This window comes from Gopherus flavomarginatus, chromosome 23, assembly GCF_025201925.1.
Source record: "Gopherus flavomarginatus isolate rGopFla2 chromosome 23, rGopFla2.mat.asm, whole genome shotgun sequence".
NCBI classification, from domain to species: domain Eukaryota; kingdom Metazoa; phylum Chordata; order Testudines; family Testudinidae; genus Gopherus; species Gopherus flavomarginatus.
This window is the reverse complement of record NC_066639.1, coordinates 13,815,275-13,839,375: the sequence shown is the minus strand read 5'-3', so window position 1 is coordinate 13,839,375 and position 24,101 is coordinate 13,815,275. Positions and strand designations below refer to the sequence as shown.

Sequence of the window (24,101 nt, the reverse complement as noted above, 5' to 3'; positions counted from 1 at the left end):
GGGAATTCAGTGTCTGTGGAAAAGCACATCTAGAAATTGGGATTCCCAGCTGCATTAAAGCTGCTGGAAGGAGAAGAGAGTTAAAGCTTTAGAGAAGTCTGGGTGTGTTGGATGTGAAGGAGGGTGCTAAGCTCTGTCTGCAGAATGGTCAGCCCCAAACATTCAAAAACCCTGAGTCAGGCTCACCAAAAATCATGAGATTGGCTTTAAAATCATGAGATTATGTACTCTTAATAGATTTGGGGATCTTTTTATTTGCTTTCTGCTTGATGAGCCTTTAGGGTGCACTGGGGTGACATTCTGAAGCTTTCTCCACAGCCACAAGGGCTAGAAAGGTTCTGTTTCTTTAAGAGCGAAGGCTCAAATCATCACATCTCCACTTGACACCAGGAGCTGGGACATTAAGGAAAACAATAGCTCTCATGAGACTCGTGACAAAATCATGAGAGTTGGCACCGAGTCAGATTGAGTCTTTATTCTCTGGGATTCCCTGGAGCAGGGGTTCCCAACCTTTTCCTTTCTGTGGCCCCCACCCAACATGGTATAAAAACTCCATAGCCCACCTGTGCCACAACTGTTTTTCTGCATGTCCAGTAGCTTAAAAAGGGGAGGGATATCTCAGTGGTTTGGGCATTAGCCTGCTAAACCCAGGTTTGTGAGTTCAATCCTGGAGGGGACCATTTGGAGATTGGTCCTGCTTTGAGCAAGGGGTTAGACTAGATGATCTCCTGAGGTCCCTTCCAACCCTAATAATCTATGATTCCATGAAAAGCCAGGGCTGTCATTAAGGGGCAGCCAGCAGAGCCACTGCACAGGCCCCACAACAGAGGGGCCTCCATGAAGTTAAGATACTTGTCCCAGGGGGGAGGGCTCAGCTTTCTGCCCCTAACACCAGCCCTGCTTTCTGGTTTATTTTGGCCACCCCCCCCCCGCCCCACAAAACCTCCTCACTGCCCACCAAGGGGCTCCAGACCCCTGGCTGAGAAGCACAGCCTTGGAGCACTGTTTAGAAGTAAGGAACAAAGCTGCTGCCTTTCCTGATGGCTGAACTCAGGCCCTTAGACATTCCTGCCCTGCCCGTGACACCAGGAAAGCTCCCTGAGCAGCTGCCTGGCCTCAGAAACAGTCTAAGCCTGAAGGGCCCCAGGGGCAATGAAGCAGCTGGATCAGCCTGGGCACCCTGATTCCCAGAGAACTGCCCTGGCTCCCTGCTCAGCAGCAAAGAAATCAATTCCCCCCACCTCTGATGAATTAGCCTGGAGCTACATGCAGTGCTGGGGGTTTCTCCTTTCACTCCTGCTGGGGAGTGCCAGGGTCCCAGGGACATTTCTAGAAGACAACATGAAACTCAAGATCAGATTACATTTTTATTTACAATTTTTTATAATGGGATATAATCCTTCAATCCTAGTGTCACCATCAATAACATGGCTTGTTCAGCCTGGAAGTTTACCAGTCTGGACCTTAGTATCGTAGAATATTAAGGTTGGAAGGGACCTCAGGAGGTATCCCGTCAAACCCCCTGCTCAAAGCAGGACCAACACCAACTAAATCATCCCAGCTGGGCCTTAAAAACCTCTAAGGGAACCTATACTAGTGCTTCACCACCCTCTTAGGGAAATATTTTTTCCTAATATCCAACCTTAACCTCCTGCACTGCAACTTGAGATTGTCTTGGTCTTTCATCTGCCAACACCAAGAACAGCCGAGCTTTATCCTCTTTGGAACCCTCCTTTCAGATAGTTGGATGCTGCTATCAAATCCTCCCTCCCTCTTCTCTTCTGAAGACTAAATAACCCCAGTTCCCTCAGCCTCTCCTCATAAGTTATGTGCCCCAGCCCTCTAATCATTTTCTTTTCCCTCTGCTGAACTCTCTCCAATTTGTCCACATCCTTTTTGTAGTGGGGGGCCCGAAACTGAACGCAATACTCCAGATGTGGCCTCACCAGTGCCAAATAGAGGGGAATAATCACTTCCCTCAATCTGCTCGCAACGCTCCTAATGCAGCCCAATAACCTTCTTGGTAACAAGGGCACACTGTTGACTCATATCCAGCTTCTTATCCACTGTAAGGCCCAGATCCTTTTCTGTAGAACTGCCCCTTAGCCAGTCAGTCCTCAGCCTGTAGCAGTGCATAGGATTCTTCCGTCCTAAGTACAGGACTCTGAACTTGTCCTTGTTGAACCTCCTCAGATTTCTTTTGGCCCAATCCTCCAATTTGTCTAGGTCGCTCTGGACCCAATCCCTCCCCTCCAGCTTTTGGATTCTTTACATGCTTTCACAGAGCGAAGAGCACAGGTTCCATGATTTCATAGGGCAGAGTTTTGGGCTATTTTGAGTCAGGGAACTATGCTATAGGGAGCTTTCTCTGTGTGGATTTGACAGCTGAATCAACATAGATGCACATTGTGACCCTTCTCAAGGTGCTGAGAGTTGTGAGTCTCCTTGTTGCCACCTGCCACTAGGAATAGGGACTTCTGAATTTGGCAGCTGGATGTTAGTGACCAAACTCACCAGCCTGTCAGGCACTCAAGCACCAACTGTATAGCTGCTTTTTCTTGACCAGTTTCTCCTCTGCACCAACCAACTTTCTTGTTTTGGGAGCCTGGCTAGTTCAGTTGGTAGCACATCAGATTTTTAATCTGAGGGTCCAGGGTTCAAGTCCCTGATCAGGTGATGAACTGATCAGCAAGATCTTAAAAATCTATTTCTTCATAGTCCTCTTTGGTGTAACTTTTTCTCATCAGAATTGCGTCTTTCTTAAGAAGGGCCTTTTTGTGTGTGAGACTGAAGGGGCAACTTCCTGACGTTCCCTCTGTCCTCAAAGGCTAGAGGAATAAAGGCCTGTGGGCATATAGTTTGCTCCTCCCCTGCGCGCACACACAAACACACATATAAAATATCCCTAAGGAATTAGAATCACCTGCTGCCTTCCCCTGTCCAGCTGGATACCCAAATGAGGATGCTCTTCAGCCCAAACTCCTGTCCCCTCTATTCCCAGTGCCCCTCAGATCCAATCCACAGCCCCTCCTATGCACAGAAGCCTACTCCCCTTCACTAGGAAGTGGAGTTGTACAAACAATTTTCCTTGGGTCTTTGGTCACCATAGCTTCCTTTACTGGGGTGGAAACCAAGAACTGGGTGTGGACTCTTTCAACTCCAGTTCTTTCCAAATCTTTGGCCTTGCTTAGGGTAAATTTACAGTTCTTAGAAGTAGAATCCTTTACAAAACCACTAAAAATCTCAGCAGTGTTAATGAGGAATGACTTCCCAAAACATGGCCAGTTTTTCTTTAATTTGCTGGCACAGTTCCAGGCAAGGGACTGAACAGAGGGCTGGATCAGAATCTCTGTTAGTTACCAGAGCTGGAGTTTCTATTCAAAATAGCTATTTTTCTGAAGCTATTAGATTTTCAAAACTGATTTCATTTTATACTCATTTTCAGCAACTACAAAGGATAAATTCAACAAAAACCCCACTTTTATTTCCTCAACATCTGTGTCATGAAGGGCTGCATCTCCCATACCATAGGATTAGCTAGGAGAGATCTTCTGTAGGGTCTGGGTTACAAATGCTTTGGGAACCAAATACATGGGCATTTTACCTACTTCAAAACCACTTACCATGGAATTCTCTCCCCAGATCATCCGAGACAATATTGACTTCAACAATTGAACTACCCTGTGATCATATGCACTTCCTTCAGTTATTTGGGGTTCTGCTGCTGTTCACCATTTCCGAGTGGAGATTTTAAATCACTGCTGTGTCTTTGTTAGCATGGCCAGTAAATTGGAGAGTTCTCTCCTGTTGACAGAACTGCACTTCAGCTTTCTCCATGTCATCATGGAGGGATGGGGAAAAAGCAAAGGTGAAATGATAAAAGAGGACCTTATCAAATGGTCATTTATCTTAAAGTCTCCAATAAATCTGAGCTACATCCTATCAGACTGAACTAATATCCAATTGGGTGACCAAACAGCCTTCAGGAAAGATAGAAACCCACATCACAGAGAGAGAGAGAGAATACATGACAATGAAGGTGTCAAGTGAAATTCCAGAGCAGGTTACATCTGATGACTCAGAATCAGAACAAGAGATTCTCCCATCACATTATCCTCTGATCCATTCAAATCTGCATCACTCAGCACTATCTCAATAGTCAGTTATGTTATTTACAACATGTTCAGTATCCTAGCATCTCCATAACTAGGGGGAAAAAACAGCCACATTGCCAGAAGTGGCTTTGCCAATAGATGGAACCTGGGATTTAAACTCCAAATGATCACATTGTGTTTGGGATCCATTTGAATTCCCCTCCCAGGTCTTTGACACTTTCATCTCCAGTCATACCGACTGATATAGGATTAAAGAAGTCAAAGCGTCATCTCCAAGCACAGACAATGGAGAATGCTTCATCACATGACACTTTGAGAAGTGGAGGGGTAGAATGTGATGAAGATAAACTCTGCATGGCTCAGAAAAAAAGTAACAGTTCTGCAGTGATGGGGAAGCAGGGAATCTCTGAGTCACTCCATCTCCTTCCAGTGTCACAGAGGCTGAAATGACACATTTTCTGTCCTCGCTTCTCTTTATTTACATATAAAATGAAAAGTTCCCAATATAACTGCTCTTTAGCACAACCCAGAGCAATGTGAGAACAACTGGCAATGATACAATCTGTATCATTGGTGATTCTAACAATAACTTTGCAAGAGGAGGAATGGTATAAATGTGATGCTCCCTGGTTCCTGATAGGAAGGGCACACTCGAATTACCCATGGGACAATAGAGAGTATAAATAGGTCCACTTCAAAACAGGACAAACTGCAAAAGGCAAAAATGGGCCACTCATCTGGACAAGCTGAGGGATAACGGTGCTGCAAACAGTTCAAGCAGCTTCAAAAGTTATGTAGGAATCAGGAAAATTATTTTTAAAAAAGCATTTTTTAGCCCAAGAGATTTTTATGGTGTTGATCGCTATTGCAGATTCTCTGATGGCTAACATGGGTTGAGTGCCAAGAGAAGGTATTCCCATACTCAGTTCTTTCATAGGGCCTCTCTCGTGTGTGGATCCTCTGATGTTTAGAAAGGGCAGAGTTGTTAGCGAAGCATTTGCCACACTCACTGCATTCATAGGGCCTTTCCCCTGTGTGGATTCTCTGATGTTCAGAAAGGCCTGATCTGCGAGTGAAGTTTTTTCCACACACACTGCATTCATAGGGTGTCTCCCCAGTGTGGATTCTCCGATGCCTAATAAGGTGCGAACTGCGATTAAACGTTTTCCCACACTCACTGCATTCATAGGGCCTCTCCCCTGTATGGATTCTCTGATGGAGAAAAAGGCCTGTTCTGTGAGTGAAGTTTTTCCCACACTCACGGCATTCATAGGGTCTCTCCCCTGTATGGATTCTCTGATGTTCAGAAAGTGCTGATCTCTTAGTGAAGCATTTTCCACATTCAGTGCATTCGTAACGACTCACCCCTGTGTGGATTCTCTGATGGAGAAAAAGGCCTGATCTGCGAGTGAAGTTTTTCCCATACTCACCGTATTCACAGGGTTTCTCACCTGTGTGGATTCTCTGATGCTTTATAAGGGCTGAGTAGTCATGTAAGTTTTTCCTACACACAGTGAATGTATTTTTTCTCTTTCCCATGAGGATTTCCTGCTGGGTTGTGCTTTCCTTGATGTGCTTCTGAGTTCCCCAACAGGAAATTAATTTACTCACTTTCTCCCCTGGCTGGTTTCCCTGCTCTCTTTCTGGTCTGTGCTGAATCTCATAGGAGTTTCCCTGCTCATGACTCCTGGACACATTCCTTTTCAGTCTTTGCAATAATTCTCTGTGTTTATCCACTTGCTCAACATTTTCCTGCTGCGAATTCTGCTCCTCTTTCTCATATACCATTGCATCACCTGCTGTGATAGAGACAGAAACCTCAGACAGGGATGGAAAGGTGAACGCGAAACCAAAACAAGTGCTGGAGAGAGGTGAAATAAAAATCAGGAACTGAACTTTCCAAAACTCTTCCCCCAAATGTAGTAGTAGGATTTTATGTTTCTATTTTATATAATTTAGAATGAAGGATAATAATGTAGCATGTATTAAATGTATTGTTGTATGATCTGATCCTATCCTGACAGCCACCCTTTCTGAACAACAGAAAGGAATGACCTAATGGGCCAATGGGTAGAGCATTGGTCCCCAACCTTTTCGCCTGGCGGGTGCCTGACAAAGGACCGTGGTGGTGGTGGAGTGTCTGCCGAATTTCTGCAGCATTTCGTCGGCGATGCCTCTCGATGATGCGGGCGCATTGGGGACCCCTGCGGTAGAGATACAGCAGCCAAAATCTGTGTCTGGACTGATTTCAAGGAAGTAACGGACCTTTGAGGGTCACCAATTTGTTGTAGATTTAACATTTTAAAATAAGTAAAAGAATGCCATGTGTCATAAACAGATAGTTAAGGGTTAACAGAACAGGAGTACTTCATGTCTCTTTTCCCTGTAAAGGGTTAACAAGTTCAGTGAGCCTGGCTGTCACCTGACCAGAGGACCAATCAGGGGACAGGATACTTTCAAATCTTGAGGGAGGGAAGTTTGTGTGTGTGCTGTTAGTTTTTGGTTGTTGTTCACTCTGGGGGCTCAGAGGGACCAGACGTGCAACCAGGTTTCTCTCCAGTCTCTCCGATACAGGCTCTTATAAGTTCAGAATAGTGAGTACTAGGTAGATAAAGTGAGTTAGGCTTATGGTTGTTCTCTTTATTTGCAAATGCGTATTTGGCTGGGAGGAGTTCAAATTTGTATTTTGCTGAAAAGATTTTAATTTGTACTTGTATACTTAGGCTGGGAGGGTATTCCCAGTGTCTATAGCTAAAAAACCCTGTAACATATTCCATCTTAAATTTACAAAGATAATTTTTACTTTTGTTCTTCCTTTAATTAAAAGCTTTTTTTGTTTAAGAACCTGATTGTTTTTTTATTCTGGTGTGAGACCCCAGGGGACAGGGTCTGGATTCACCAGGGAATTGGTGGGGAGAAAGGAGGGAAGGGGGAGAGAAAGGTTAATTTCTCTCTGTGTTAGGATTACTTTCTCTCTCAGGGAGAGTCTGAGGGGGGAGAGAGAAGGAGAGGGGAAGGTGAATTTTCCTCTCTGTTTTAAGATTCAAGGAGTTTGAATCACAGTGATCTTCCACGGTAACCCAGGGAGGGGAAGCCTGGGAGAGGCAACGGTGAGGGAAAGGGTTTACTTTCCTTGAGTTAAGATCCAGAGGGACTGGGACTTGGGGGTCCCCAGGCAAGGTTTTGGGGGGACCAGAGTGTACCAGGCACTGGAATTCCTGGTTGGTGGCAGCACTACAGGTTCTAAGCTGGTAATTGAGCTTAGAGGAATTCACGCTGGTACCCCATCTTTTGGACGCTAAGGTTCAGAGTGGGGATTTATACCATGACACCATGATTGTTTTCTTTTGCATTGCAATTTGATGTTCCTGCTCAAAATGTTCTGTGTAAATTAATTCTGATGTGTGTGTGAATGAGGAATGTGAGTGTTAAGAGGTAAGGGTGAAGGTCATCGCTGAACCAGATATACGAGGGAGGAACCGGAGACAGACACAAGGGCACCAGGAGGCTGCAACACGCCCCTATTGAAATGTCAGAGGAGGGCAGATAGACGCCTCTAAAGATGAGACAGGCACCTATCAGTGGGGACAAGACAGCTGTGATCTAAACCAACCTGGGAGAACTCCTTGAGGAACTAGATGAAAGAACAAGATAAAGGATGAGAAGGATAATTTAAGAAAACAAGCACTCATCAAACAACAATTGATTACAGCATGACGGTGCAAAACTCATTGGTCCCAATGAAGGAAAATCAGTATATAAACCAGGGTGCCTTGCCATGAAACTTTGGGTTCATCCTGCCAAGACTTCCCCAGAGCATCGTGTCATGACCAGCGGAACACGGTTTCTCCTACCCATGATCAACCTAGCTGGCCAGTAGGCTGGTCCATACTCTGGACTGGTAACTATAGCATCGACTGGTGGGACAGTGTGTGTGTGTGTGTGATTGAATGCATATGCTAACTGTTGTATTTCAATAAACATGGTGTATTGCCCTTTCCCCTGAAAAAGATCCTGTGTGCTTCTTATAAGCATGACAGGGTAATGCCCATAAGGCAGCTAGCTAGCACATCTGGGAGAGACTGTTCAAATTAAGTGGTTCATCAAGACACACTTGATTGACAATGGACCATGGGACCAACCCATCTACACTGAGTGGACTGTCATGTAAACGTGCTGTCTGGAAAGCAGGTATTGGCTTCCTGCAATGACTGAGGGAAATTGGGCATGAACATGTGACTTGCCCATGTGACTCCAAACTCCATCTTTTTGCTGTAATTTTCCACAGTAAGAACCATGGGATGCCCTTCACACTGCAAAAGCTATAAAAGGCCCTGGAAACAGCTCCACTTTGTCTTCAATCCTGCTTCTTACCTCTGGAGGAACTTTGCTACAGATTGAAACTCTGAACAAAGGACTGACTGACCCATCCCAGAAGGGGATGTACTCCAGAGACTTGACTTAAGCCAACAGTTTATTCCATCACTGCTACAAGCCTGAACCAAGAACTTAGCCATTACTGGATGTAATTGATTCCCTTAGCCAATTTTAACTCTCACTTTTCTTTCTTTTTATGAATAAACCTTTAGATTTTAGATACCAAAGGATTGGCATCAGCATGATTTTTTGGGTAAGATTTAAGCTGTATAGTGACCTGGGAGTGGCTGGCCCTTTGGGAGCAGAAGAAACTTATTTAATGACGCTGGTTGTAAAGAACCACTCATCTCTGAATCCAGCGTGTTTGGTGGTGTTATAAGAACCGGAATGCCTGAGAAAACTGCCTTTAAGTTTTCTTGTTAGCCAGTGTGGTGAAACAGGAGTTTATTTTTGTGGCTGTTTTGCTCTATCTTATAAAAGAACAGGAGTACTTGTGGCACCTTAGAGACTAACAAATTTATCTGAGCATAAGCTTTTGTGGGTTACAGCCTACTTTATTGGATGCATGCTTATACTCAAATAAATTTTAGTCTCTAAGGTGCCACAAGTACTCCTGTTCTTTTTGCGGAAACAGACTAACACGGCTGCTACTCTGAAACTTATAAAAGAACATCCACCAGTTTGGGGTTGTGTTTGCCCTATTTCTCAGCAGTTCATCTTGAATTTGGCATCCTCAGTTGTGACCCACTAAGGCACAGTGACAGGGTGCCAAGGGAAGGGGCTGGGTCATGGATTTACAGGGAGTTAGGTGACCCAACCTTAATACAGTCTCCTTTGGGACCGCCCTCTTTAGGGTACGTCTAAGGTGCATCAGGCAGTCAGCCACCTTCCAGGCTGGTCTCACGCTGGTGCATTAAAAATGGCTGTGGAGACATTGTTCTGACGTTAGGGCTCTGCTTGGAGCTCAGACCATCTAGCCCACCCACCCCCCTCAACCCCTGGCTTTAGACCCAAGCTACAGCCCAACCAACAGCGCCTGCACCGTTATTTGTAGTGAGTCAGCATGGATTCTGGCTGGGAGGCAGCTTCCAGACACAGTGCAGACATACCCTTAATGGGTGACATGCTTGCTTTAGCTTTTTCCAAGGGCAAACCCCGGTTCCCCTTAGAACCACAGAGTTAAAAGGGACCACAAAGGTCATCTAGTCTAACCCCCTGCCAAGGTGCAGGATTTGCTGCGACTAAACCAGCCTCCTTTGAAAACTTCCAGTGAATAAACTTCCACCACTTCCCGAGGCGCGTCTTCCATTGTCCTACGGTTCTTCCAGTTAGGAAGTTTTTTCCTGAGATTTAATCTAAATCTGCTGTGCTGTAGTTTGAACCCACTGCCTCTTGTCCTGCCCTCTGTGACAAGAGAGAACAACTGTTCTCCATCCTTTGTATGGCAGCCTGTAGCAGGGAAGACAAGCAGGGACCATAACCCGCCCGTTGGGCTACCGAGCCAGGAAAGCCACCTCCACCCTCCGGAAGCTGACGGACAGGACAGGAAGCAGAAGTACAAAAGGAGGGGGCCCTGCAGCTCAGTTGGGCTGGAGCTGCCGAGGGAGACAGACACTTATCACCCGCTGCTGAAGTGGGACATCAAGGACCTGCTGGGGCAGCTACCAGAGGACTGGCCAGAGCTCCCAGGGTCACCAGCCAGTCGAGGTGCCAACGAGCTGATGCGGCTGCCACAGACCACCGACCCAGGGGAATTGGAGGCCAGAGGTACCAAACCCTGGGGATTGTAGGAAGTCACTCAGGGAAATTAGATCATCATCTGGCTGAGTGTTAGCCTGACACTAAGTCAGTGTGTTGTGAGTGGATCCCCACTGATCCAGTGGTGGATTACACTGCCATTGTTAGGGTCCAGGGCTGGCACCCAGTGGAGTCAGGAGGGCCAGAGTCCCCTGCCACCCCACCTTCAGCCAGGAGGCCTGTGTTGGTCGACCGGCCGCCGATCTAGGACACTAGATCTGTTTGGTGCTTGCCCCTGCCTGAGCCCTAGACTGTTTGGTGCTCGTCCTGTGCAAAGCCCCTAATTGTTTGCTGCCCCCACCCTGTCTGAGGGCCTGGGCTTGGAGACTTTGCATCTTTGTCCTGAGACAGACCAGGAGGGACAGCCACACACGCTCACACAGCCTTTTGAATATTTGAAAACCACTGTCATATCCCCCTCATTAACTCTTTTTTCCAAAGTAAACACACCCAGTTCCATCAGCCTTTGCTCACTGGTTTGCATTCCACCCCTTTGATCATCTTTGTCACTTGCCTCCGGATTCTTTCCGGTTTCTCTACATCCTGTCTAGTCACTTGTGACCAAAACTGGACCCAGGACTCCCCCTGAGGCCTAACCAGTGCTGAGTAGAGCAGTACTATCACCACCCGTGATTTCCATGTTATGCTTCTCAGTGCATTTGCTTCTTTTGGCATTATCATCACACTGTTGACTTCATGGTGAGGTTGTGATCCACCACAACTCCCAGATCCTTCTCAGCGGTGCTGCTCCCATACCATTTATCCCCCAGTCAGTATTTGTGCATTGGGTTTTTCTTCCCAAGTGTAGCACCTTACACTTGTCTTTGTTGAATTTCATTGTTGTCTATAGCCCAGTTTGCCAATTTATCACAATCTCTTTGAAGTTTTGCTCTAGCCTCCAAAGTGTTGACACCCCCCCAGCTTTGTGTCATCTGTGAATTTGATGAGTATGCTCTCCATTCTTACAACCACGTCATTAATGAAGATGTTAAATAACACCAGACCCAAAACAGATCCCTGTGAAACCCCATTTGAGAAATCCCTCCACTCTGACATCATTCCTTTAATAGTTACTCTTCGCTTGCGGTCGTGTAACCCAATTATACATCCACTTAATGGGAGTTCTATTGAGCCTGCATTTCTCCAGCTTACTCATGGGACTGTATCAAAAGACTTTTAGAAGTCCAGGTCTATTTTAGTCACCAAACCAGTTACCCTATCAAAGGAGGATATCAGGCTGGTTTGTCATGCTATGTTCTTAGTAAATCCATGCTGCCTGCTGCCGATTACCCCTTCATCCTCCAGGTATTTGCAAACTGAATGTTTTATACATGGCTCCAGTAGCTTCCCTGGTATTGAGGCCAGGCTGACTAGTTTATAGTTCCCCAGCTCCTCCTTTTCCCTCTTTGTAAAGATGGGCACTATGTTAACCCTTCTCCAATCTTCTGGGACCTCTCCTGTCATCTGAGTTTGCAAATGTTGCCAGAGGCTCTGAGATTCCATCAGCTAATTCTGGAGTGAACAGCAAGAAAGGAGGTGGGGGGCTGGTTTGGGGGATTAAGAGCTCTGTTTTCAACATCTGAGCTTGAGTTGATGGCTAGCCATCCACGAGGAGTCATCAGAGGGGCTGGGATTTTAGTTTGGACAGAAGGAGACAGGTCTAGAGTAGAGCGATAGATCTGTGATTCATCAGCATACAGACAGTAGCTGAATTTGCGTTTGGGGGTGAGATTTCCCAGAGATAAAGTGCAGAGGAAGTGACCAAGGACTGAGTCCTGTAGAACCCCCACAGAAGAGTGGAGTGGGGGTGAGGAGGATCTTTCTAAGGACACACTGAAGAAGTGGTTACGGAGGTAGGAGAGCCAGGAAGAAGACAAGATGTCAAGACGACGACCATGGTCAGTGGTATGAAAGGCGGCTGACAGGTCAAGAAGAATAAGGGTGGAGCACTGCTTCTGAGCTTTGCTTAGGGAGAGGTCATTAGAGACTATGGCAAAAGCATTCTCAGTGGAGGGCCCCAAATATCTGCCTCCCTGAAACCTTCCATTCCCACTGCCACCAGATCCTTCCTGCTCCTTGGAGCAAACACTCCCCATCCTCTTCCCACTATCCTTAGTCTTTTCCACTTCCAAGTATCCCACATCTCCTACCCAATCCTCCCCCTCCAACAGCACCACTGCTGGGACCTCCACCCCCTTCTCCATTCCCAGGCTCCCACTCCCCCAACCCACCACACTACCTGTTCTCAGGAGATTCTGTCTCTGATTCTTCACCTCCTCTTCCTTCCATGGTACCCATCCCTCCCTGATTCCCTCTAGTCTTCCATATACCTATCCCTTTCCTCCCACTACACTGAGTCTGCCCTACCTTGTGGCACGCCACAAGCACTAGCTCCGCCATCATCTTCTCCACTCCCACTGCTCCCTGCTCTCCTTCCTCCCCCACTCCCGCCCCCCAAGAACTCCTGAATAGGAACCTCAAACTTCTCTCACAGTCATTGGTTGGTTGGGTCAAGAGGATATGCTGTGGCCTCTGCCTCTGAGCTACCCCCATTCTCCTGAGTAGGAGCCGTACCACCATTAACTTTCAGACTAGGTGTATTGTGCGTTTTGCTTGCATTCTGAACGAGTTCCTCTTACAAGTTTTCCCCCCGATTCCAAAATTTCAGGGCTGAGAGCAATATTTTGAAGTGTTTTAAAATCCACTTGCAGACTCTGGCCTCTTCTGAGCTGCAAAGATTTGTCAACATAGCTCTGTTTGTTAGGGATGCGAAAAACCACATCCTTAATTGACATAATTAGGCGGGCAAAATCTCTCATGCAGACAGAGTATCGAAAAAGTCTATTAAAGAAATAAGGAAATCAAATGCCCATAACCTACATCAATACTGAATACAGGTTGCCCAGTTCTGCTGCATGCCTTTCCACTATGTGAGTGGTGGCTAAACTTAAACCTCTGAAAACCAGAAAAGGAAGAGTTAATATACACACCACCCCTAAAATGCAACCTTAACTCTGCCCCTGGCCCTGCCGCCGGCACTTGCCACTGGGAATGGCTCAGTAAGGCTGGTGCAAAGGTTAACAAAGTAACAAAGGAAGTGGAGGTTTCTCCATTTCTTGAAGTCAGAGTGGATGCCTTTCTCGGGGAGGACTGAGTCCAACACAAGACATTCAGCTCAGTACAGCAGTAACTGGATGAAATTCTATGACCTGTGTTATATAGGAAGTCAGACTAGATGACCTAATAACCCTTTCTGGCCATAAAATCTATGATTCTACAATAGATATGAAGGACTAAGAATGTGCCATTGTTTGTGTTGTGTTCACAAGTGAGAATCCCAGCATTTATCCGCATGCCTCCAGCCGTGTGCACTGGGTCAGCTGTATCTGTAACTGGATGGTGGAGGGAGGAGTTGGAGCAGCTTGGCAGACCAGTGACTCTGATACGAAGGGAGGTGTATGTGAACCCTGAGGGACCTAGTTTGCCCCATTTCAATGCACTCAATGGGCTGTTGCTGAGACAGGGCAGAGCAGAGGTGGCATTGTGGGAGTGGTGTGAACCTTAACTCTTCACTTCCCCTTCTAAGAACCATGGGGACAGGAATCCTTACCCAGCGAGGTCACAGTCTCATAGTTCTCCTGCATGACGTCTCTGCAGAGGGCTCTTTGACGGGGGTCCAGCAGAGCCCACTCTTCCCTGGTGAAATACACAGCCACCTCCTCGAAGGTCATCGGCCCCTGAAAGAGCAAGAGTCCAACACTCAGTACCTGCTGCCCTAGTCACAGCCCCACGATTCATGGAGGGAGAGGAGCCAATCAAATGGAAGCTCTGTCAGGGTCACAGTCAGCAGATTCCCACCCTTAGAGCAGCCGGAGGCAAAACAGGAAGGGAGATAGAGATCTCCTCGTCCCCCCCCAGCAGACAGAGGGGGAAGGCTCTTCTTATTCATCACACACCAAGCCAGAGGCTGATATGGGGGATGGAGTCCTCAGCAGGCTCCAGGGTCAGCTCCCCAGTAGGAATCTCAACAGATTTCCCATTGCCAGTAGCTGGAAGGAAGGGGAGGGATTATCTACTCGAGGCCCCACTGGTGGGTAACCTCCCACCCTCTTTCGAATCTTGTAGCAGCCTCTGGCGAGTAGGTTTATATTCTCGCACTCGGAATCTGATACATTTTCCCAGCGCTGCCCAGGGTTCCCCCACCAGCCCCATTCTACAAATAGGGTAATTTCCTCCCCCAAACCCCATGGGTCTGTTCTTGGAATCCAGGACTCAAGTTAAACCATTCCCAGCAAGTTTGTCACACGCCTTGTTCCCATCCCTTTCTCCACTCTAGGTATTTCCTGCCCCCATCCCACCTCCAGATAACATCCCCTAAAGATGGTAGGCCCTCAGTACTTCCTGCCCCTCTCCCTCCAGCAGGAACCCACTAGCAACCCCGCAATAATCCCTACCTGGACTGGCTCCATTACAGCCAGTTCCCTTCCCTGTCTCCTGGGAGGCTGGGACAATCTGGAGCCAAAGGTGGGTGTTACTCTGCCTCCTGTCAGGGTGAGAAGGGTGACAGGGAAGATTTCAGAAGGACCTTTAGTTCCTGTCACATCATGATCTTCCCCGGCCCTTTCCCTGCATAAGATGTTTCTGATTTGAATGCTGGGAAAATATTCCATCACTTTATCACAGCCCAGACCCAACCCTTCCCACCAGCACTAAACCCACTGTGCTAGTTTAAAAACCCTGAGGGCAACTCCCCCAACGGTGGGGACCAGGCGGAGGCAGGGACAGGACAAAGTCTGCCCAGTGCTGGCATGGTAAATAAAATGAAGTTTGCTGATGATATTAAGATGGAAGCCATTGTCAATAGAGACAAATAGTGGAACATTAAGTGAGGCTCACTTCCATTTTATGTATTACGTTCCTCACCCTCATGCTTCAGGGTTTCAGCCGTCATTGGTAGGGGTCAGGAAGGGATTTCCCCCCCCCCACAATGTACTTTGAGAGGGTTTATTTAATCTCATTCCTCTGAAGCTTCAGGAATGGCCAGAGAAGAAGACAGGATATTGGGCAAGGTGGACTAGGACTGTGAGGTGACATCTATCACTCTCTATCTCAGGGTTTGGCTGGCTGGTTCTTGCTCCCATGCTCAGGGTCTAACTGACACTATAGGTGGGATGGGGAAGGAATTTCCCCCCCGGCTCAGGTTGTCAGTGACCTAGGGGGGTTTCATCTTCCTCTGTAGCATGGGATGTGAGGCACTCACTAGGATTACCCAGAAATATCTCACTTAACCATTTCCCTGCCACTGCAGGGGCCTGGAGCACTGGTGCACCTCAGTCCCTCCTATTCTATGCCTGGAGCATGTAAGAGTCTAGTCTCCTGGGGGCTGCAAGACTTTGGTCTCACTCCAGTGGTTGGGTTTAGAGGGCGGGTGCTGCGGGGTGTTGGCAGCCAGTGTTAGACAGGAGGTCAGACCAGATGATCCAGTGGTGCCTTCTGGCCTTAGACTTTATGACTGGATGTGGGCAGGTTTTGGAGCTTGTGACCTTCCCACCTCGCTGGCTGGGATACAGGCAATGAAAGGGTTACTGTGCACAGCTGCAACCTGCCTAATTTCACAGCTGAGATAAGTAAGCAAGTACCTCTTATTGGAAGTCAATTTTTTTCCAACCTCCGAACATTTACTAAAAAAGTAAGAATACAACATTTATCTGTGCTGAGTCTATATATAACTTGTATATTTCAAGAGGCTGGCAGAGAACACTGACCACAATGAACAGGGGAGTGCAGGAGTGAGGGAGTGAGATTTTCTTTCCTTTAGATCATAATGAAACGCTCAACATCTCACAGCCTCCTGACTGCCTTTCCTGAGCCTCCGGGGTGGGGGTCGCAAACCACGAGCTGAGAAACACCAGCCTAGATCATTCTTTTTTATCAGCATCGACTACGCACAGGAAGCGAGTGCTACACTGTACCCGGACAAAGCGTGAATGAGCCCAGTGCTATGGCATATATGGACCAACTCTGGGAACTGTTAATTCCAATAACACCCACATTTTGAACTCTCTGCCTCATTTCACCGTAAAAAGACGATGAAAGCTCCTAAGATCTTACAATACCCTCTAGCAGCAAGTTGATGAAAAGTAGGTTCAATTCTTTTCAGCCATGAAGGCCATGCACAGGTGCAAGACGATCAACTACAGAAAATTCTATTAGTCCAAACAAAAGGGGGCTAATGATGTCGTTCAGGGCCAGGACTAAGCTCTAAGCTCGGTGAACAAGAAAACGTGGGAACAAAGTTACCTAGGCCAAATTTGGCCTTATGGACATGGATTTAATTAGTAAACAAAGTAGTAAAAAATAAATTATGCCACCCATTTGTATTCCTTTTGGGACTTTTAAAAAGAGATGGGGCGGGGGGGGGGGGGAAATCATCTCCCACCTCACGCCTGACATGGCAACACTGCTACATTTCCTTTCTGAGAGGCTTTGTTTTCATTATATTTTAACTTGTATTCCCTCCTCTTTCTCCTCATGATGCATGATCATTAATTTGCACTTCATTTTGGCCATAGTTCTATCCTGTTTCTCAGAAAGGCTCTAAGGGCTTGTCAGTTAACATACGTTCCAAAGAGACCCATTGCTCCCGTGATTAGTGACTTTCTTAAAGTCTCTCAGTGCTTGTAAGTTAAACTCTTTTTCTAAAGAGACCCCTCTTTTTAAGAGCAGAATTAGTAATGAAACTTACCCTCTTCCCCACAAGCCACTGCCTCTGTGCCGTTACTCTCCGGTGTGACACCTTCAAATAATTCTGCTGAGGATGTTTCCCAGAAATTAAAAATCATTGGGATGGCTAGGAATGTATTGGGGAAAAAAATTAAGAGTCTATTAAATGAATAAAATCATCCCAAGAAATATAAATTAAAGGCCTAATACAAGCATAAAAAAAAAGTTTAGTGCAAAAAGTTAATTGAAAGTGCCAAACAAACGTTACATTCTTAAAGAAGCGCAGGTTATGCAAAAAAAATACTGAATTGCTATTTTAACCAAATTAGATGCTAATAGCTGTTTTATTTATTTAAAGTGTAAAAATCAGCTACAACCTACGTCACAAGAGGTAAATAGTGCACTAAAATAATTGTAAGTTAAAAATGTGAATACAGTACAATTTAAAGAATAACAAAAAAGTCTATATTTCTTTTAAAAAGCCAAAAAACTCTAACTGTACTAACAAACTTTCAAATAAATATGTTTGTTTGTTTTTTTAAATATCAAGCAGTCACTCAAATACAAGAAAAGTTGTCAAAGACCTTAGTGGTCTTTAAAAAAAAAAAAAAAAAGCTTTAAAATCAGACTACGCAAACTTAATTAAAAACACTTAATATTACTGCAATTAAAATGGCAAAATAAAATTCTTAAAATTAATGTAGTCAGTAAAGTGCAATAATTAATGAAAGCAAAGGGAAAAAAATTAATGAATACTAAAAAACTGCAAAACACTTTAAATGCTTATGTGACATTGTTGAGCGAAAATATTTAAGAGACAAGTCAGTTGAAAATATAGTGGTGCAAGAACAAAGTAACATTGTTTCTCATTGTTACACAGCTTCCAGGTGCTGGAGGCTGCGATCCCGTCGTTAACATGGTTATTGGGCTGAAATCTCCCCCTGGGCCAGTCAGAGACAGACACGTACCTGTGTCGTTCCCCAGCTCCCGTCGCAGCATCTCTAGGGGAAGGAGAAGATGGGAGAGGTGAGAATTCAGGCCCTCGCATTCATGGAGAAATCCCCATTTCTTATTAATGGAACTGCTGTTAACGACGAGATGGTGACAGAGATCAGAGGCCGATAACGCAGCCACTGCAGACAGAGCCAGCCCCACAGGGCTGCTCCACGGGGAAGGGCAACTCGCTGAGCTGGGCTGTGAGATGGAGCCGAGGATCAGTGACATCACTAGAGTCCCCGACTCCTTCCCAGGGTCAGGGTCGCTCTAACCAGAGGATACGCCACCCCCAGACTCCAACTCACCTTTGAATCCCAGCAGCACCTCCTGCAGCATGGCACTTTTCAGAGAGAAATCGCTGAGTCTCTTCTCCAGCTCCGCAAATGATGGTTCTGGCTTCTGAAACGTCCCATCCTCCCTGCTGGGGAAAGGAGGGGTGAGAAATAGGCCTGATCCCCAGACCCTGAGCCCAGCAACCCCCAAACTTCACAAAACCTGGATCTGAGCTTTGTAGCCTGAGATAGTCAATGTCAGGGTGAGTCACCTCAGCTCTGTGCTCCCCAGAGAGACAGGAAGTGGGGAGACACTAGAGCAAGGAACGGAGACATTGTTCAGGAGCTTTCTCAGGGAAGCTCTGGTTCTGTGGGGGCAGAGCCACCCCCATGCTGGTTTATTGCAGTAACAAGGGGCATCAGCACTGGGATTATGTGGAAAGGGAGGAAACACAAACCAAAGAGTGGGCATGTCCTACATGCTGACAGTGGCCACAGACAGAACCCAGGGCTCCAGCAGAGAATAAACGTGGGCCCTTTAATGCCAAAGCCCCCGAACCTTTCAGCTGAAGCAGTAACCCTGGGGTGTCCAGCTCATTTGGCAGAGAGGGCCAGATTGGGCCACTGGCTGTAACAGACAGGGCAGAGCATCAGTTTAGGAATCTGTGTCCTGCTTCATTCATAGCAGAACACCCACTGCTCTCCATGGGACACCCACGTACAAAGAACAAGGGGAGAATCAGCCCTTCGTATAGGAAATAAAATTTTAGTTCTTATTATTTTGTTAAGTCTTTGTCTGTCACACTCAGTGTCACTCAGGAGGAAAACAGCCCCTTCCCGGACACCCTGTAGGGCCCCTTCTAGTTTTTCCCTGTGTTTCCCTTCTTTTCCCACCCTTCTTTCTCCATTTTTCTCTTGCTTCCTTGTCATTGTGTCTCTCCTCTGTTCTTCCCTCCCTACAGCAATCCCCTATTTCTACCCCACAAAGGTTTCACTCCCGCCCTCTCCCTGTTCCACTTGCTCAAGTGATCAGCCAGGAAACGTTTAATGTTGACATCAAAGTGTTACATGCTGATGAAATTAACAGAGGACAGGAGAGTTCACACACTCAGACCTAGGCTTCAGGCTGCTGACAGCCCCAGCAAGCTTCCTATTCAGTGCAGATATCAAACCTAAAGGCCCATGAGGGGGAGCGAAATGGAGCCCAGGACTTACCTGCCCCCAGTGCTCCCAGCACCCTAAAGAGGGAGAGAAAGAGGAGGCCGTCAGGGGGAGTGTCCCTGGGTGGGGAGGCCTCCTGCTCTGCAGGGGTCACCATTGAAGCCTCGGGTAGTAGGGGAATTTCAGGTTTACATTCCCAGAGCAGCTCCCCACCTCCCCCTCACCAGGGACTTTCCCCTACAGAGCCTCAGCAATCCCTGCAGGCAGGTCACCACTGTGGAAATCTTCTGCCCGGATACTTTACAGGCAGAAGATATTTCTGTGCATTGAGAATCAAATTCCCTCCAGTGCTGAGACACCCAGAAGGCCCCTGACCCCACTAAACCCATTAACTTGCCGTGAGAGGGGCCTTAGGCCTGGCTCGGGACTTCAGCATGGTGAGGGAGGGAATTTCACTCTCCAAGTGCAAATGCAGACAGACATTTCCAGGAGAGAAGGTCTTGGGGCTGCAGCATCCAGGACTCCCAGGGTCCATCCCTGGCACCGCTGCCAGACTCATTGTGTGACCTTGGGCAGGCCTCTGCCCCTCCCTCTGCCTCGCTTTCCCCATTTGTCCCAGAGAGATAATGCCCCTGACCCCACTCTGTAAAGTGCTTTGGGGTCTAGGGCTCAGAAGCTCCTATAGAAACACTGCATATGATCATTGCAATGACAGCCTGACCTGAAGGGATTGGCTCAGCGGCTGCTGCCCCTTCTCTCCTCCCCTCTCGCTGAGCAGGGAAATCTCCCAGGACAGGCTGCAGATGCCCTCATCCCTTCTCTGGACAATGGCTCTCTCTAGCTCCTCCAGCCGGGACAGCAGCTGCTGCTCCTGCTCCTCCAGAAACCCTCGCAGCTCCTGCCACTCCCAGACGATCTTCTGCCTCTCGGCTTCCGTCTGTTTCTGCAACACGGAGAGGGCGGCTCAGTAACAGGGGAACATAGAACATAAGAACGGCCAGACTGGGTCAGACCAAAGGTCCATCTAGCCCGGTTCCTGTCTTCTGACAGTGGCCAATGCCAGGTGCCCCAGAGGGAATGAACAGGGCAGGGAATCATCAAGTGATCCATCCCCTGTCACCCATTCCCAGCTTCTGGTAAACAGAGGCTAGGCACACCACCCCTGCCCATCCTGGCTAATAGCCACTGATTGACCTGTTCTCCATGCACTACTCTTGTTCTTTTTTGAACCCTGTTAGCATCTTGGCCTTCACAACATCCTCTGGCAAGGGGTTCCACAGGTTGAATGTCCGTTGTGTGAAGAAATACTTCCTTTTGTTTGTTTTAAACCTGTTGCCTATTCATTTCACTGGGTGACCCCCAGTTCTTGTGTTATGAGGAAATAACACTTCCTTATTTACTTTCACCACACAAGTCATAATTTTATAGACCTCTACCATATCGCACCCTTAGTCATCTCTTCTCCAAGCTGAACAATCTCAGGCTTTGTCTACACTGGCACTTCTCTCCTGCCGACAAACAGCAGCTACACTGTCAGGGCCGGCTCTAGCCATTTCGCCACCCCAAGCACGGCGGCACACCGCAGGGGGGTGCTCTGCTGCTCACTGGTCCCGTGGCTCCGGTGGATCTCCTGCAGATGTGGCTGCAGAGGGTCCGCTGGTCCCGCGGCTCTGGTGGACCTCCCGCAGGCGTGCCCGTGGATACTCCACCGGAGCCGCAGGACCAGCGGATCCTCCGCAGGCACGCCTGCGGGAGGTCCACCGGAGCTGCCTGCCACCTTCCCAGCAACCGGCAGAGCGCCCCCCGCGGCATGCCACCCCAAGCACACGCTTGGCATGCTGGGGCCTTGAGCTGGCCCTGTACACTGCGCGCCTGTTAGCAGCACGGCTGTAGTGGCTAAAAGCTGTGGAGCGTAGCCATAGCCTCAGTCTTATTAATCTCACCTTACATGGAAGCTGTTCCATATCCTTCTTCATTTCTGCTGACCTTCTCTGTACCTTTTCCAATTCCAATTTTATTTTATTTTATTTTTTTGAGATGGGGTGACCAGATCTGCATACAGTATTCAAAATGTGGACGTACCGTGGATTTATATAGAGGCAATATGATATTTTCTGTCTTATTATCTATCCCTTTCCTAATGATTCCCCACATTCTGTTTGCTTTTTTGACTGCTGCTGCACACTGAATGGATGTTTCCAGAGAACTATCCACAGTGACTCCAAAATCTCTTTCTTGAGCGGTAACAGCTAATTTAGCCCCCATCATTTTATGGGTATTTGATATTATCTTTTCCAATGTGTATTCTTTTGCATTTATCAACACTGAAACTCATCTGCTCGGTAACTGGGGAAAATCATAAATGCACCTCGGGGCGGGTGGCAGAGTTATTTACCAGAACACAAGATCTCTTGCAGTGAGTGATGGGAAGTTCATTGATCCCGGGAAGGGAGGAGGGATCAGGGCCAGGGTGAGCTGTACATCACCTACAGGAGGGACACTTCTTCCCAAAACCTCATCAACTTGCACTGAGTCAAATCCTCCATCTCTGCAGCCCACATTTCATCTCCTTCCCCTCTCATCCCCGCTAGGAGCTAGAAAGGGATCCCTGTGACATCCAGACAGCCTGCAGGTAGGGGCTTCGGGCTAACACAGACTGACCCTCTCCTGCCCAGCAGCCTCCTGCACCCTAAGGGCATCATGATACCCCCGTGTCTCACCCTGCAGGCTCCCTGGGCTCCAGTGGGGATGGGTCCCTGGCTGAGGCTGGCAGGGGGGGGCCCTGCATTCACCAGGTCATTCTTATCCCAGGCAAACCTAAGGGGGGGGGGCGCTCTGGGCACCTACCAGCAGCTCCTCACTTTGCCGCTCCTCCTTGGCTTTGGCTGCTTCTCTCTCTTTTCCCAGAGGGGCCAGATGCTTTCGTGGCTCCTCCTGGAAGAAGCAGGGGAGGGAGGATTAGAAACTGCTGCAAACGGCCTCCCAGCTGCCAGATTTCAGGGCCCGTCCTGCCCTGCAGACGCCTGTGCAGGGTCCCTGGGACTCAGACTGAGAGGAGATGGTGAAACAGGGAGCAGCTTTTCCAGAGGAAACGCAGGGCCCCAGGCTGCAGTGACAGGGGTGCAGCCCAACCCCCAGCTCCCCGGGGCCTCACCCACATCCCAAGCAGCCAACTTTAGACAGCCCCCACTTTCCCCAGCGCCAGCCCCTCAAGCTCCCGCAGGGCCAGATCTGAACATGGAGCCCCCCCAAACGTTCCCCAGCCCTGACCCCCCCATAGCACCCCAAACTCCCAGCAGCCCCACAGCCCTCATCCCCAGCCACTCCCCCCCCCTGCCCAGTTCCCCCCCCGGCTCCCCCTCGCTCCCGGGCCCAGCCTGGGCTCCGAGCTCTGCAGCCGAGCCGCGCTCCGGCCCCTGCTGCAGCTCTCGGCCCCGCCCGGGACACTCGCCCCCCGCAGCCCCGGGCAGCCCCGCTCCGGCCGCGGGAAGCTCGAGGGACCCCCCCGGGCAGAGGGCGAACCAGGCAGACGGGCCCGGCCCCTCCCGGCAGGAGCGTGTCCGCCCCACGCGTGTCCCGGGCCCCACCGCGCTGCAGGGCTGGAGCAGCCCCCGCGCTGCGCTCCCGGCCCCGGCCATGGCCCCGCTGCCGGTGCAAAGGGGCGGGGGCCGGGGGGGGGCAGGAAGGGGCGGCTCCTCCCCGGGTCCGGCCCTGCCCCCGGGCCCCACGCAGGGGGGATGGGACACGCGGGGACCCGCCTCAGCCCGGAGGGGGGGGTGGAGGCTCCCCAGGGGAAAAGCAGGGGCAGGGGCTGGTGCTGCTGAACCATCAGACTCAGCAGCCCCCGGGGTAGCGTATTAACGCGCCCTCCCGCAGCAATGTGCTACCCCCGGGCACTGCGCATGCCCAGTAACAGCCGCTGAAGCCGCTGCCCTTCCCCCTGCCCGTACCTGCCGTGACGTTCTGCTCGCTGCTAGTTCCAGGGGCGATGGAGTAACGGGGGGTGGCTGGGGGCTGAGCAGGGGGCGGGAATGGCCTGGTCGGGGGGGTCAGGCAGCTGGAGGCGGGTTAGGAGAGGGGCTAAAGGACAAAAGCAGGGCTGGGGGGAGGAGCAGGAGCTAAGGTCTGGGGGAGGCTCGGGCAGAGGGTGACTAAGGGCAAAACCCTGCACAGGTGGGGCAGAGGGGCAGCAGTTACCCCAGTGGCATTGAGACCAGTGTTTGAAAAAATGGTGGGGGGCAAAGCAGCTTTTTTTTTTAAATTTCCACTGTCACAGACAGCATCTATCGGCATGGGCTTCCCAGGGCTGGGTTCTCAAAGGCACAGGCACCCCAATGCCTAGTCAGTGCAGCTCCTCTGTGTCTGATCTGACCTACTGAGGCTGTGTCTACACTACAAAATTCAAAGCGCTGCGGTGGGTGCCAGTGTGCCTGGTAATCCACCTCCAGGAGGGAATTTGCTCTGAGCACTGGGAGTGGAGCCTGTCCACACCAGCGCTTTAAAGTGCTCAAACTTTCTGTGCCGCGTGTGTGTGTGTGTGTGATTTTTCACACCCCTGAGCCAGCGAGTTAGAGCACATTAACTTGCCAATATAGATAATCCCTGAGACTTAATTCAGTGAAACATTTTATACAGATCCCCTCAGAAACAAAGACTCTCT

General features: G+C 48.8%; 3 protein-coding genes and 1 non-coding gene across 11 annotated transcripts in view; 2 read left to right on the top strand and 2 right to left on the bottom strand.

The window, feature by feature from the left end:
* The window catches only part of LOC127039349 (zinc finger protein 154-like), a 197,641-nt gene extending 174,530 nt beyond the window's left edge, over nucleotides 1-23,111 (bottom strand). The window contains exons 1-10 of one of the 4 annotated variants that reach the window (XM_050932904.1): nucleotides 23,029-23,111; nucleotides 22,289-22,375; nucleotides 20,163-20,384; nucleotides 19,496-19,518; nucleotides 18,314-18,429; nucleotides 17,981-18,013; nucleotides 17,035-17,139; nucleotides 14,744-14,832; nucleotides 13,900-14,026; nucleotides 3,459-5,914 (exon numbers count right to left, since the gene is read on the bottom strand). In XM_050932904.1, coding sequence (XP_050788861.1) covers nucleotides 4,947-5,914; nucleotides 13,900-14,026; nucleotides 14,744-14,832; nucleotides 17,035-17,139; nucleotides 17,981-18,013; nucleotides 18,314-18,429; nucleotides 19,496-19,518; nucleotides 20,163-20,384; nucleotides 22,289-22,375; nucleotides 23,029-23,079 — 1,821 coding nt within the window. In that variant the 5' untranslated portion in view covers nucleotides 23,080-23,111 and the 3' untranslated portion in view covers nucleotides 3,459-4,946. Of the gene's footprint in view, nucleotides 1-3,458; nucleotides 5,915-13,899; nucleotides 14,027-14,743; nucleotides 14,833-17,034; nucleotides 17,140-17,980; nucleotides 18,014-18,313; nucleotides 18,430-19,495; nucleotides 19,519-20,162; nucleotides 20,385-22,288; nucleotides 22,376-23,028 lie in introns of those variants that run through there. The other 3 variants (XM_050932905.1, XM_050932903.1, XM_050932902.1) reach the window with 3 other exon arrangements.
* The window catches only part of LOC127039371 (zinc finger protein 883-like), a 341,025-nt gene that overhangs the window by 221,723 nt on the left and 95,201 nt on the right, over nucleotides 1-24,101 (top strand). Inside the window, exon 1 of one of the 5 annotated variants that reach the window (XM_050932961.1) lies at nucleotides 23,063-23,092. The exons of the other annotated variants lie outside the window; for them this stretch is intronic. Coding sequence (XP_050788918.1) covers nucleotides 23,078-23,092 — 15 coding nt within the window. The 5' untranslated portion in view covers nucleotides 23,063-23,077. Of the gene's footprint in view, nucleotides 1-23,062; nucleotides 23,093-24,101 lie in introns of those variants that run through there. 5 annotated transcript variants of the gene reach the window in all.
* On the top strand, nucleotides 2,604-2,676 carry TRNAK-UUU (transfer RNA lysine (anticodon UUU)). Its single transcript has one exon. It is a non-coding gene; the product is annotated as a tRNA-Lys (tRNA).
* LOC127039327 (zinc finger protein 420-like) overlaps nucleotides 3,459-24,101 on the bottom strand; it is a 645,607-nt gene continuing 624,964 nt past the window's right edge. Inside the window, exon 15 of the mRNA XM_050932726.1 lies at nucleotides 3,459-4,624. The gene's annotated coding sequence lies outside the window, so the exon portion shown is untranslated. The remainder of the gene's footprint in view (nucleotides 4,625-24,101) is intronic.